The sequence below is a fragment of the Pimephales promelas genome, chromosome 8, assembly GCF_988280905.1.
Source record: "Pimephales promelas chromosome 8, fPimPro1.hap1.1, whole genome shotgun sequence".
In the NCBI taxonomy this organism is placed as follows: Eukaryota; Metazoa; Chordata; class Actinopteri; order Cypriniformes; family Leuciscidae; genus Pimephales; species Pimephales promelas.
In genome coordinates, this window is record NC_142776.1 from 7,279,430 (window position 1) to 7,294,539 (window position 15,110).

The 15,110-nt window shown below is 35.4% G+C and overlaps 2 protein-coding genes across 4 annotated transcripts; both read right to left on the bottom strand.

Moving 5' to 3' along the window:
* Positions 1–2,169: 2,169 nt before the first annotated feature.
* Positions 2,170–11,704, bottom strand: itm2ba (integral membrane protein 2Ba). Its single transcript, XM_039689648.2, has 6 exons — positions 11,495–11,704; positions 5,868–5,999; positions 4,588–4,803; positions 4,320–4,430; positions 3,829–3,979; positions 2,170–2,748 (listed from the first exon to the last, which is right to left on the bottom strand). Exons 1-6 carry the CDS (start codon positions 11,579–11,581, stop codon positions 2,660–2,662), a joined length of 786 nt encoding a protein of 261 aa, XP_039545582.1. The 5' UTR covers positions 11,582–11,704; the 3' UTR covers positions 2,170–2,659.
* Positions 11,705–12,462: 758 nt separating this feature from the next.
* nudt15 (nudix (nucleoside diphosphate linked moiety X)-type motif 15) lies at positions 12,463–15,082 on the bottom strand. Of its 3 annotated transcripts, none has more exons than XM_039689651.2 (5): positions 14,942–15,082; positions 14,753–14,808; positions 14,077–14,254; positions 13,745–13,941; positions 12,527–12,770 (listed from the first exon to the last, which is right to left on the bottom strand). In XM_039689651.2, exons 3-5 carry the CDS (start codon positions 14,241–14,243, stop codon positions 12,667–12,669), a joined length of 468 nt encoding a protein of 155 aa, XP_039545585.2. In that variant the 5' UTR covers positions 14,244–14,254; positions 14,753–14,808; positions 14,942–15,082; the 3' UTR covers positions 12,527–12,666. The 3 variants fall into 3 exon arrangements, with proteins under 3 accessions (XP_039545583.2, XP_039545585.2, XP_039545584.2); XM_039689650.2 differs by having other exon boundaries at positions 14,753–14,846; XM_039689649.2 differs by lacking the exon at positions 14,753–14,808 and having other exon boundaries at positions 12,463–12,770.
* Positions 15,083–15,110: the final 28 nt, after the last annotated feature.

Below are 15,110 nucleotides of genomic sequence, written 5' to 3' on the forward strand. Positions count from 1 at the left end.
TGTGCGTACGCACACTTTAAGGATGAAATCTACGCAAAGTTTTATGCATGAGGCCGTACAAAAACACGGCGTACGCCAGCTTTCACGTTCACGGCCAGATGTACTAACAGTGAAATTAACGGAAGAATGTGCGTTCCTCCAAGTAGACTTCATGTCTGGCGTACGTACATTTGCCTTGATTTGTCCGTTGGCGACTCTTAGAGGCAATAAGGTGAAGTGGCAAACATTACACTACGAATTGTTCTATCGCACCACCAGCTATCAGATATTGCTTAATGATATGTCAAATAATGTATCAATTACAAATTATGTCACACGAGTCTTATTAAAATATTCTATGCAATTAAATAAGAACATAAAGCATGTGCAAACCCGTCTAGCAATGGCAGCGTTGGCTTTACTAGGAAATAAAAAATAAACTTCATTATTTCGGTCAGTAAAGGTAAAAAAAAAGAAAGTTATATTTTTATTCAGCCAGGACATATTGAATTTGTTTAAAAGTGCCCGTACATGCATTTATAATGTTACAAAAGATTATAAGATTTCTATATGTGTTTGATTTAAGTTTTTATTCATTAAAGAATCCTGAAAATACTATATCACGGTTTCCATGAAAATATGAAGCAGAAGCACAGCTGTTTTCAACACTGATAATAATCATAAATGTTTCTTGATCATCAAATCATCATATTAGAGTGATTTCCGAAGGATCACGTGACACTGAAGACGAGTAATGATGCTGAAAATTCAGCTTTGATCACAGGAATAAATTACACTTTCACATATATTCACATAGAAAACATTTTCAGTGGAATTTCATTTCTTGCAGGTTTCTTTAGCCATTTCCTTGCAGGTTTCTTTTGCCAAATTGGACTATTACCATATTTAAATTAATTTAATTGAGGGAGGAGACTGGGTGGGGCGTTGTGCTCGTGCATGTGCGCTCAATTTTACGTTAATTGGGATGTACAAAGAGAATATGCGTGGGATCCTTCGTACGCAGACATTCATACATCTGGTTTTTTTTGTGCGTACGCACATTTACAGCTTTGATCGTACGCTATGTTTTAGTATGAATTCAACGCAAGTCTTTGTACATGAGGCCCCAGGTGATAGCAAAGTCATTTCATCTTTAGGTTTTAGCTCTAAGAACTTATTGGAATGATATTTTAATGTAGATAAAAAAAATGACAAACCTAAAAATAAGCATAATTTACATAGAAAATATGGTACTTTTTGAAGTAAATAAATTCAAAAATACCCCCAAAATAAAAAAATAAAAAAAACACCATAACATGGATAGACAAAATTTTATTGAAGACAGTGATATAACATTAAATAAAAATGACCCCATTTTTATTCCACATTTAATAATTTATGGTTCATATTTCACCAAATAATTAACAGTTTTATACACTGATATATATTTTTAGACCTCGATAAGTTTTCGTTGACACTTGAGTATTAAAAAGCACTTCTATAGATGTATTTGATGGACCCTTTTTTTTAAAAATGGTCACACGATTAATGCAAGAGCTCAGTTTTTAGTTGACCATCAGCCTAAAATAACACCCTTTCCCGATAATTTTTTTTCTTATGCAAAGTGTCATTGTTCCTCATGCGAGTCTTGTTTTAAAATATGTAAAAAACTGCAAGAGTTTCCCTTCCATCTCTGAGTTTACAAGAACACCAAGATTTGTTTCCTTCAGAAAAAGCAGAAATAAAGACAAGCAAAATGAGGTGTCAAATTTTTTATTAGTATTAAGTTTAACATTAAAACCTTTTTGGGTTATGTGCAAAGTATAAATCATTCCAACTCATGTTGAACTGGTAGACATTTTAGTAACTTTAAATGATCTTTACATAATTCTTCCATCAGTCTACAACACCCAATACCTCAGCAATCCCTAAATGACATAAAAGCTACACATTTTATTAGTCTGCATTTTGTTTCGGATAATTGTTTAGGAAAACTGATGTTTAACATCCTCTAGATTTGTATTTTTCTTGACTATAGGACGTGTTTAAGCAGTGTATTAACGTACAGCAGAGCGAAACTTTTCATTTAAAATAAAAACCTAGACAAAAGTGTAACTAGTACAAAAATCAATTCTATGTGTATCCTTACATGTAATTAATGGCCATATATCACAAATCTCTAGTCAAATATATTTTCCAGTATTTAATCTGGTATCTGTGACAGTTCACAGTTTATATGCACGCTAAACATTTAGTGCATCTTTTAATGATTTCATCATACACTTATCCTCTTTGATTCCTTCCCTCTCCCACGGTCAATTTGGTACTAGTTATTCTGTCATACATGATCCCACACACCCTGTTGGAGACTTTAAACTCCCCGCTTAACAAAAACCTAGACACAGAAAAAATATTTACTAAGAGAGAGAGAGAGAGAAACTGGTCCAAATGTTTGCCTAAACACATAATTCTACGCATTATATTGCTCTTTGCGTTCATTCACATTCTCTCTCTCTGTAATATCGATTGTTGCTATACAGAGAAACAAATCTGAGAGCACCACACACCCCCACACACACAAACAGGGGAAAACAGGAAGAGGCTTAATGGAAGGAGAGGAAGGGTCAGAGTGGAATTTGTCAAAAGTGGTTTCTCTCGTTACCCAGTTGTCTTTAACACACTACGGCTCACAGATCAGCGTCTCCACAACAAACTTGTTCTCAAAGTGGAGGATCTTGTGGCAGTTGAGAGCCTCTCGCTTCTGGATACCTGGAGAAAAGAAAAAAAAATGCCATGTGAATTTTTGTGCCTGGTATCAGAGCTAAATAATAATAAATAAATAAAAGAAATCTGTGAACACATTGTAATATATATATATATATATATATATATATATATAAAATAATATATTTTTATAATATATATATATATTTTTGGAGATGGTACGATTTCATGTTATTAAAAGAAGTCTCTTCTCACTAAGGCTGCATTTATTTGATAAAAAATACAAGTAAACCGTAATATTCTGAAATATTATTACAATTTGAAACTTTCTATTTACTTCAAAATTTATTCCTGAGAAGACTGGAGTAATGATGCTGAAAATTCAGCTTTGCCTTCAGTGTCACATGATCCATCAGAAATCATTCTAATACACATTTTATTTCAGGATTCTTTGATGAATTGAAAGTTTAAATTAAACAGCACAGAAATCTTTTGTAACGTTACAAATGTGCATCTATTCTGAGTAGATATCAATTTCTATGGCTGAACCCATACACACACACAGTAGTGGCCAAAAGTGATCTCCATTTTTTTCAAGGGGAAAAAAATGAACATTACTAAAAAAAAGATTTTAGAAGCATATTACATAGTTGTGCTTGGAGTGAAATATTTTATTTGTGAAAACGGCATGCAGGCTGTCATACAAAGAAATTATGAACACATGCAAAAACGAGAGAAGCAATGAAATATTAATAACTGATTATGTTTTTGTTTGATTTTGTTTTGTCAGGAAAATACCTTAAACAAATTTAGCTTTTCCCTTTTTTAAAAAAATATTAAATATTTTCCACATATATATATATTGATGTTTTAATAAAACATGTAGAAACAAATACCCCCACCGGACATCACTTTTAGCCTTTTACCCGCCCGCCGACTCTATACATGATGTGATTGGCCTGACCAGAGTTTGGTTTTTCCAGCTAAAACATCTATGGAGAGTTGCACACTGGCTGCGAAATAATTTTTTCTACCGCTAGATTGCAAGCCTTTTACTGTATTAAAGCCCTAATTGTAAATCGGACTCTCGCCACAAGTATGGGTGGAAAAGGAATGTGTGTTTACCAAAAACTGTCTCTCTGCGCTCCAGTTTGTACGTATCTCTTCCTTTGCACAGTCCGTAGATGAAGTAACCCAGCTGATCCACATGCTCTACCTTCCCAGTCACCATCATCTGTTCACGGACCAGGTAAGACTGCGGCAGGTATGTTCCAGCCTGCAAACACAACCAGAGTTGCACACTTTTGTAGAACATAGCTTTTTTTTTTTTTTACAACAAAAAAAGCCTCACTGAACTTACTTGGAATGGAGTATTATGCTATTTTCTTCTGGAAACAAACTTTGTTAAATTATTTTCCTGTTATTTCTGTAAAGCTGCTTTGAAACAATCTGTATTGTAAAAGCGCAATATAAATAAAGGTGACTTGACAGCGTCACATGCTTGCTAAGCATTGCCAGTTAACCACACACAGGATTTCTGCTCATTGTTCAAATGTCTATATAGTCAGCTCACCAAGTTAAGGCTGACTATACCGAAGGTCTGTTTTTGTTGTTACCTTGATGTTGACCAGGAGCTCCAGGAAGTCTTTGGGCGGCATCACAACAGAAGTGTTGAGAGGAATGACGTAGCATTTGTTCAGACGCAGATCCAGATAGGCTGTCAGTCTCTAAGAGCAAAGAAGGAAAACCAGCGTGTTACTATTTTGGTACAAGTATAGTTTATTTTGGGGAATCTCATGGGAAACAGGCAACGTGTCGCTCCTGGAATTATGCGTGCACATATGGCTTGGTGAAGGAGACAGAGAGATAAACATTGGCTCTCACCCTGTTGAAGTCATGAACGATGTCAGCAGGGTCACTGTCACTGAACTTGGGCACTGGGATATTAATGAACTCCACCCCCTCGTCCTCCAGAACCCTCACTCTCTCCTCAATCCTCTTGGATGCGGCTGGCATGTCCATCTCGGTATCCTCTTGGCTGTCCTGCATCTTGTAATTTTCCTCACGGTAGTTCACCCCACAGAAATACATCCTCTCCTCCTGAACACCATCATTATGAAAAGACACATTCTTTACCTTGATCAACTAGACACATCGTTCTCTGATCGTATCAGCATGTGCAAGAAAACTAATTTTAAGACATTAAATGCTTAAAGTTTGCACCAATTTTGTAATGCTTTTTAAAGTTTGCACCAATTTTATAACCAAATATATATATATATATATATATATATATAATATATATATATTTGGGATTAATCGCATCCAAAACAAAAGTTTGTGTTTACATAAAATATGTGGGTGCACTGTGTATAGTTATTTATATATATATATATATATATATATATATATATAAAAACACACACATGCATGTATATTTAAGAAAAAATATTATTTATATATAAAATATATAAATGTATATATAATATGAATTAAATATAAATCTTTATACAGTATATAAATGAAAATATTTCTTAAATATATACAAGCATGTGTGTATAGATATAAAATAACTATACTCAGTGCACCCACATATATTATGCAAACACAAACTTTTATTCTGGATGCAATTAATCGTGATTAATCGTTTGACAGCCCTAATAAATAAATATATATATATATATATATATATATATTATTATATAGTTAATTTAATAGTAAGGTTTTAACATCACATCAATGCATTCAGTTGAACTGAATGAATGACCAGGTACAAAAAAAAAGCTGTTTTTTTCCCTTTCCTAAAAAAATGTCTCAGAAAAACAATTATTTGGACTAAACAGCAACTGTTAAAATGAAGATTAGAAACTAAATGTGCTTTTAATACAAATCTGTGCAACAAGACTACAAAACAAACAGTGGCACACTTTGTTCTTCAAAATAGACTAATGGCACAGAAACAATCGTCAAATATTTCCTTTGATGCAAAAACTAAAACAGTTAAAGCCTAATACAATCAAGACATAATTATCAATATTTTTTTCATGTAATAGCAGAAATCAAATCACTGAAACTGTTAGGACTTTTTACTATATTCAGTTCTGAAATAAATTGAAGGATACAACAGATTTACATTTTAAATGTGATGGAACTTGTTCTCTCACCTCTATGAAGTAATACCTGTACAGGTAAGCTCCGCCCACAACCACACCTGAAAGAATCAGGGCCAGACCCAGACACATGCACCAGCACCAGGCCCTGGACTGCTGCCTGACACGCAGAACATCTTCCACGTCCTGCACACACACACACACACACACAAAGAAGAATTGTATTATTTGCCCCTAGTAAAAAGCACTTGATAACTTCCACAATGCATGCTACATTTACTTTTTAGGTAGCCTTGGTGTAAAATATATTACATTTAAATTATTTTTGATTTTATATGGGCTCAGAGTTCATGCACTAGTTTCACCAACGAAAGTGAAAAGTGAAAGTGACATGACGTCACAAGAACCCTTTGTCCTCTGCATTTAACCCATCCAAGTTGGTGCACACTGCACACACACACTCGAAACCATGGACACACACACCCGGGCACCCGAGTCGTGGGCAGCTATTTTTATTGTGGCATCCGGGGAGCGATTGGGGGTGAGGTGCCTTGCTCAAGGTGCCCTGCCGTTATTGAGAATGAGAATCAAACCCGTAACCTTCGAGTTACCAGTCTGACTCTCTAACCAAATCTTCCAAATGTTCACAATTTTCTCACAGACCCCTGTCAGTACTGTACTTGCATGCGTTTATTTGTCTTAAACGAGAGCGTTTTCTTCAATTTAAATTTTCAACATTAGAGTGTGTTTAGCCTGGGTGTGGCTTTGTTCAAAACAATTGCATCGTGCATAACAGATACTGGGAAATTTCCAACCTCCCTCCAGAGACCAACAGGAAAAAACATACTGCATGATGCAAATGAACAAAACATTAGCAGACACAGCGACTGATGAAGAAGGATGAAAGTGAAAACAAATCAGACTGAATATGACGATAATTTGGCACCAAATCTTCTTGGTCAGATTCATTTGTTTTTTGTTGTCAAATTTTTCACATACAACATAATGAGAGCAAAACAAGATAAACGAGCTAAGCTTTCCTGTGTTTACAACAGCCATTATATTGTAGACTCCAGGGAAATTATGAGCAACAAAAGTGGGTAAATTCCAACTGGAAACATCTATAATACATGCAGGTTTGTTTACAAGTGATACTTTTTTCCATGACAGTGCTGCAATTTAAAGTCTAGTCATAATTCTCTCTCTTGTTCAGTAAACACCAACCTTATGATCTAGCACATATATATTTTATATTTGAAATTCAGTCCGTCTAAAATAGGGATGCACCGATATGAAAATTTTGGCCGATACCGATAATTCTTTATATTTGAAAGCCGATAACCGATATATCGGCCGAAACTTAAATCCAAATTTGTATCTAATTTTGAGAGCTTGATTACAAAAACAAAAGTCTCACAATTAAATCCATGTCCCAAGCGCACAATTATAATGATGTTCTCATTATAGTGTTGAATAGCCGATATGACAGATTTGCGCTGCACATGTTGTACCGAACCGTATTTTCATTTTTTTAAGAGATTTCAATCATATTTCAAGAAATTCAAAAACATAAACAGTGCTCAACAAGTGTCTCAGCTGGAGGGAATAATACATTATTTACCGGCTTTAATATATCGGCCACATTTTTTTACCAGGCCGATAACATTAAAAATGAACATATATCGGCCGAAATAATTGAACATTGAAATAATAACTGATATTCTAAACGGTTAGATCGAATAAACTTTGGTGTACTAAAAGTTATGGACAAGAATGTTATTAATCACAATAATAATATTGGGTTGACTAAACTGGCTAGAAGAAACAATATTTCCCTTAAGACCTATTAAACTGTCAAATAAGAAAAGTAACACAAAACACCAAACAAATCTATGCATATATCGATTCGAATCAAAATTTGATCCAAAATCGAAAAATTATTCTTCTTAATCGAATCATGAGGTTGGTATCAACAATTCCCAACCCCTAATCACCATGTCCCTTCAGGGGCTCCGTAATTATCAAAATAACAGCTAGTTACAAATATTTGCACAAGAATGTCTCAGGTATTACAGCCAGTTTCACTTTATATTTTAAATTCACGATCACACATTGTATAGGGAGCATATTTTACAAGATAGCCTATGTTGCTCAGGATCTGTTGCGCACCAAATCCTCCATCGTCGTCCTGTCAACCATCTCTCAGTCCCTACTCTCGTTACGGGATAAGTGAAATCTGACTCCTGCTGTATATTTGCTGCTTGTGCTATCGCCTATATTGAGTGGAGCAGATGCTTTCAGTTTATATTTGTGGCGTCTGTTGTCCAATGGGCCAACTAAATAGGCTAGTTTTATAAATATAAGAAAAAAGCAAAATAAGCCTAATTATGAATGCTGATTAAGCAAACATTTGAAGCTACATTCAAATGATTTTCTACTGAAAATAGTTTGACTTTGAAGTTAGGCATAATCTAGGACACCATACCAAGCTTTAATTATCTGTGAAGCCGAAACATATGCACAGTGCGCAACATGGAATGCAGACAAAATCATCCGAATTAGAGCTGGGTATCGATACAGATGTCCCAATTCCATTCGATTTCCATTCTCAATTCGTTTCAATGATTTAATTATCACTGGCCCCACCACACAAAAAAAAAATGTTTTATTGTTTATTCAGTAAAGAGAAGGGAGAGATTTCTTTGTCTTTTGTAGTTTGATTAACATTAAAAACACAGACAGCAGGAATATTAGTGCTGTCACAATGTATGGATCCAATATAACCTACTTATGTGATCTGATACACATGCGTCCTTTCATAAACAGATAGTTCACTTGGATACTCACAAAGGCAGGCATTTTGAAATAAAATTTTGTGAATTTGTCCATTTAACGTGAAGGAGAATTCATTTTATTATTTGTACGCACAGCCATGCGTTTTGTGTGCTCAAACCACAAATGATAAACTTTCGTGACCATGCAGAACTGGCCCGATTGCAACAGTGACAGTTCCTTCAACTGTCCAAAACATCTTCCAGCCTGAGAGGCCCACCTTCATCACCTATGTTAAGCACAGGCTCCCTGCTGTAACACTGTGCAAGGTAAATAAGAGGATGACATATAGTGGAGAGGACTAGTAGGCCTAAAAAGAATAACGTTAATCAGATATTATGTTCAATATTTGCAGAAATAAACACAGAAAAAAAGATTGATTTGTGGCTTTCGAGAATCGATATTGAATCGATCACATTTAAAAAAAAAAACGATTAATCAAATTTCTTTTTTTTTTGCCCAGCTCTAATCCTAATTCAAATGTTAAAGCAACAACTTACAAGCAAGTAACTTTTCCTCTCCATCTACAGGTTGGAAGCGGAATACAAAAAATTATTTGTAGTTTACTGTCGAGTACGCTGCACCTATCAGCAATTGTAACGTGTATAATAATGGCCGATAAATGAATATTTCAAAAATAAAATAAAAACGGGCAAAGTGTTGGAGTTGTATAGTTTGTCCACCAGAGGGCACTCTACACCGTTCCTGTTGGCAACACCCGTTGAATTGGTCACGATACATACATTGCTTGAATAACAATTAAAAGAACATCCCAAGAACGTTCTCTTAACTCAAATAAGCATGACAAAATTAGTGACCATCATGTCCAGTTTTGCTGCTGTTAAATAAGTTGTATAATATTATGGAAATCTGTTAATGTTTTGTTGCGCGTTTCTAAAATAAAATAAAAATATCAGCCGATATATATCGGATTTTAAAACTAAAAAATATTTGTATCAGTATTGGCCTTCAAAATCCTTTATCGTTCGGGCTCTAGTCTCATACGGACTATAGAAACGCGACCTGATCTGGCAATCTTACATAGCGTGGTACATTAGATAAAGGACAGCAAAGCGGTGGTATAAGTGCATTTCACCATGTCACGACTTGATGAACGACTGAAACGATTTTGAAAACATTATTTTAAGGTAAAAAAATCGTACTTAAGTGTTGCTTTAACGGTAGGCAATTTCTTTTCATAAACACTTTGATATTCTGTTTGAAGCTCTCTTCACATCCTTATAACAATAACAGAAGATATTTTTTTACATCTTCTATAGAAGTTTCGGGACCAAAAAATGTTTGTCCGATTACTAGTGTGTTTTGAAGGAGGAGTGGCTTTGGAGAGAGCACTCTGAAGGGAGGGTGGGATCTTATGCTTTCAAAGCTAGCTTTCTATTGCTAGCCTGTCTGAATTTGCCTTCCCTGCCTTAAAATCCATTACTCATTACATTTTTTTTTTTAGATTTCAATTATTTTATCCATTCAACTACAAGCACAGATTATTCTTTTGCTCATGTGACGTTCTGTTTGCATGAATGCACTTCCTGAAACAAAAGGCTTCAGAGATTCACTCCTTCAGATTTACACAAACACACCTGCCTCACCCTCGCACTTACAGACACACACTGCAGATTACGGCTTTGCCCTAACAGAGACTGTCTTTGTTTAAATAACCAGAGTCTTCAGGAGTTTTTCCGAGGGACAAAAGATGGCTGTTTCTGGTAGTCTGCTCCAGCCACAAGTTCAGTGAGGCTTTGATCACCTGTGTGACAGAGGATTTCAGATCACACAGCACGATCTTAACAGATTACTTCACGATGAACTGATACTTTTAACCGCTTTAGATAAGTATTAGTGTCTCTGATTACCAGAAAAGTTTAAAGGTAAGGAGCATTGCCTCATGCATGAAGCCTTCTAAATCCTTTACTTAGCATTAGTGCCACTGAGACGAGGCTGCAGTGCACCATTGGTCTGATCACAGTGGCTGTGTTACAGCAGACACAACAGTGTCTTATGAATGATGCACGACCTCTTCTTCATTATACCAACCCGATTCGCACACTCGGCGCTGACTCATCCTCGGTGGCAGATGATGATCGTATTTGACGAACACAACCAGCCAGACGGTTCACGCATACGAGTGGGAGCTGGTCTCACACTTGAGAAAAATCTCCCACGATAATCTGTCTAAACATGCCATTTCCTCTTCCTGACTTTACTATCTTTGCGGCTGCAACAGAAAGTGCAAGTGACAAAACTAGACTGTTTACACATTAAACTTACACTTATTTAATTGCAAATCTAATCTTAAATGCTTTTTGGTTGATTTACAACAACGCAATGGCTCCACAGACATGCACCAGGCAACTAGAAACATATAAAAGTGCAGTGCATGATCAATGCAAGCTTTGTGCGTATATTTCCTGGTGTTTGTGTTCGACTGTCGGCCATTTTCCTGTAAGCTCAAAGCTGTCTGATTCTCACTCTCTCACACACACTCAAGGCAGGAGATGGCTTCCCTCTACATACACAAAAAAACAAAATTGTCAAACAAAAATAATCTTATAATCCTCACACAACCCAGACAAACTAGGCGTTTCAGTCACATAATCTAAATACCGTTTTATATCGATTAACAACTGTTTTGCCACTTTGTTGTTTTTTTGCAAAAACAACAAAAAAACTAATTTCTTGCTTTCTTTGTAGCGTTGTTTACTTTATGTTTATCGACACACGCTAACTGATCGCTACTAAGCCAAATAAAAAATTATAAAGAATATAACGGGCAAAAACAACGTTGTTTTTAATCACTTTAGCCGGTTAGCCTTTATGCTAACAAAACTCACCACATCTTGAGGGATCAAAGCTTCATCCTTCTCCTCCTTTTTTAAATCCTTCTGTCCGAGAGCGGAGTTGAAAGCGAGTTTTACCATGTTGTGTAACTGTTGTTAATGTTAATTTTTTTTTGTCTATGCCTTTTTCACCTAACTATGAAGAGCTCGACGACCTCTCTGTACACAGTGCTGCCTCACAACTTGCTGTGGCGCATTTATTTAGCCCCGGATTCAGACTGTATATACATCAGTGAACGGGAAGGGGGCGCTGTTTACTCCAACCTTTTAATAAAGTTGAAAATATACCTGTAATGAATGTAATGTCAATATAATTTACTATTATTATATAATAATATATCATATAATAATCAGTTTAGGGGCATGGTTAGAAATGAAAAAAAAAGACTGTCCAACCCAACATAATAAAACAACCAGGTATTGTTTATTGCAGTGCAGGTAATGTTTATGTGGAAAATAATATGTCATGAAATACTTGCAGTAAGATTACATATGAAAAGGGTGTTGTCTGATAGGAAGTTCTGGGAACGGTTAGAGTGAGTTATGATGACATCTTGGTAACACTTTACAGTAAGATTACATTCATCATTAAAATAGGTTCATTTATAAATACATTGTTCGTTGTTAATTCAAATTTGCTTACAAAAACCCCCCTAATTTTGACTATATACAACCTGAAATGTTAAAATGTATGTATAAATTCATTTCTAAGCACAATTACTAAATGCTGTAAAATTATTGCTCTTAAAAGTTCATGATATCTATGCACTCACAAATGTTAACAAATTACAACTTAGAGTAAACTGTTACCTAAATATTTTTGTGTAACTTTACCCATGACAAATGCTCTAGACACTTTACCATCGTGATGAAATAATTAAATGACTGATAAGCCTTAATGGCCTTGATATAATTTGGTAATCGTGTGTTCAATAAAATCATTAGGCCTACTTGGAAGAGGCTATTGAGAAGCTGGAATAATATTCAGTACATATTATCCATAACAGTCAATCTGGAAGTACAGCATGTCCATCTTACTACTTAAGGTCAGGGCACAAGCTCAAAATGAGCAAGAAAAGGCCTAAGGTGAGTTCAGTTCACCTGGTCCTGAATCAGATAAAGCCAGGGAGTGATCAGATGGAGTTCTTAATTACAGAAAATCCCTTTTAACTCTCTCTGAATGGCTGGAAGTCCTGCTGTCTTAGGTTGGCCAATGGCAAGAACAGCTGCTCTTCTGGGGGAAAATCCTCCCAGCGCCTCCAGGTCCAACCTGAAAAAGAAGTAATTCATGAATCTGAATCTTTTAGTTTGATTCTGCAGCAATATTCAGATGTGTTTGCTTGACATTTAGGAACTTTAAGATAGAAATGAATCACTAATTCTTCAGTATTATCTACAATGACATGACAACACATGTGTAATACTAAACAAACTCATTTCTATTCAAAAGGTCACTACTTACTCATAACATATACTCTAAAATAATATGGTTCTTTAAAGGTTCTTTACACTTAGTAACAGTTCTTTTTAGTACCTTTCTGAAATGGTTCTTTTGTGTTAGAGTTTAAGGTTCTTTATTCCTGCCTTTTTGTTTTTCAAATCTGTAGGCCTAACTGTCAAAGCCTCCTTATTAATGATTTTCTGGAGTTACTACACATACTGTCAACATACTCTCAACAGGTAAACAATTTCTTTCTTAAAATATCTAAATTATGACTTTAAAAATTGTAAGAATAATTTCCTAACAATCATGTATTTTTTCGCTTTTAGTTTAACAGAACATGTAGTGTGAGCAGTCTGTTCAGTTAAGGTACACTTCTCTTTTCCACAGAGTAACAGAGGTATGGCATTTATTATCCATATTGTTAGATTTTTTTATTATGACTTTATGCCTAAACGTACCCAGTCACAAAAAAAAAACATTAAGGTTATATATTCAAAGCATGGTTCTTTATGGAAGCTTATAAAAAGGGTTCCGCTACTGTTAAAAGCCTGAAGAATCCTAAGTTGGTACTGTTTAGAACCATTTTTGTTTTATACAATGCATGGCTATGTGGAAACATTAAGTGAATCTACAGTTAGATTTTCTGCCAGTCATATGGCCAAAAAGTCCCAAGTTGGTGTGAGACAGATAATAGTCTCTCACATGACAGATTTTTATCACGATCATAATAAATTATCTGTGGGTGGGCCATCTGGGGCTGAGACTACACAGGCTATAACACATTCAAAGAAACAATTTACCTTCATTTTTCTCCGGCTCCAAATTAACAGGTTCGGCTGAGAAAGACCTGTCCAGTTCTCCCTGCATGAAGATTGTGATATAATGGTAGTTTTCTTCCAGTCGGATGGAGTTGACGACGGATACAAAGCGAACGTTCTTCAGACGGACACCAGCTTCTTCCATCACCTCTCTCTGGGCACACTGCTCCCAAGTTTCTCTGATAAGTGAAATTCATTTGCAAGTAACCCATGTGTATAAATCCATTAGCACACAAGAAAACAAAGTTAACATGAATAAGCAGGAATTATAAAGGACACACAAATGTCTTTCTAATTTGATACGGTAAACTCACCCGAATTCAATGTGACCTCCTGGTAATTGGTAGGTGCCTTTCCCAACTATAGTTTTTCTTTTTCCTAACAGGACACATCCTGGTTTTGAGGAGTCTGTCACAAGAACCCCAAGTCCTACTCCAGGACGTTTGAGGAAGGGTTTTTCATTTTGAACAGCCTCAGACATTGGATTTTAAACTGTAATGAAACACACTAACTGAATTTAAACTGTAGTGAAACACACTAACTGGTATATATGTAGTCCACACATTTTGTCAGTTGAATCTACAATTTATTCTGATTTCTGAAGGGTCATGTGACCATGAAAATTGCAGTAATGGCTGCTAAAAAAATCAGCTTTGCTGTCACACAGGGATTAAACATTCAAAAATAGGAATTATTCCACACATTTGAACTTATTAGTGTAAACATAATCACTATTTTTTTTGTATTGTGCTTTTTTTAATTTAGACATCAAGATATCTTGAGAAAAGGATGGAAGATCCATGAATGTATCCAATGACTGATAATCATGCACAATTAAATGATGGATATTATAGATACTCATATTTAGGCAATTATTGTTGTCTTTCAGTTATAGTTTGATAAAAGCCATACCTATATATCTGCTTAATTTGAATGAATCAGGTCAATAATAATTCAATAACGTGTCACAACACACAAAATCACACTCACGTGCTGCCATCTACTGGCGTAAGAATGTAAACGGCAGAAAGAGTCGCTGGAAGAATCTTTTTTTGAGAGCGGATTGAAAAGATTCGAGTCAAAACTAGTGAGAGAATGAAAAACACACGCAATGCTGGCTTTACATGAACATAAAGCAACACTGCTTTAGTGGAAACCACACCGTAAGCCTAAACTTACCTATCTTAACTTAGTAGACAAATCTCGTAACAGATAGCATGTGTTTCACGACCTGTCTCGTGATGTTCGTGGTCTATGAGATGTACAAATGGTATCAAATCATCTTTATTCCCCAAAGAAATTCCAATCAATCAACACACAACATGAACTGATTTGAAAAGCTTTGGTT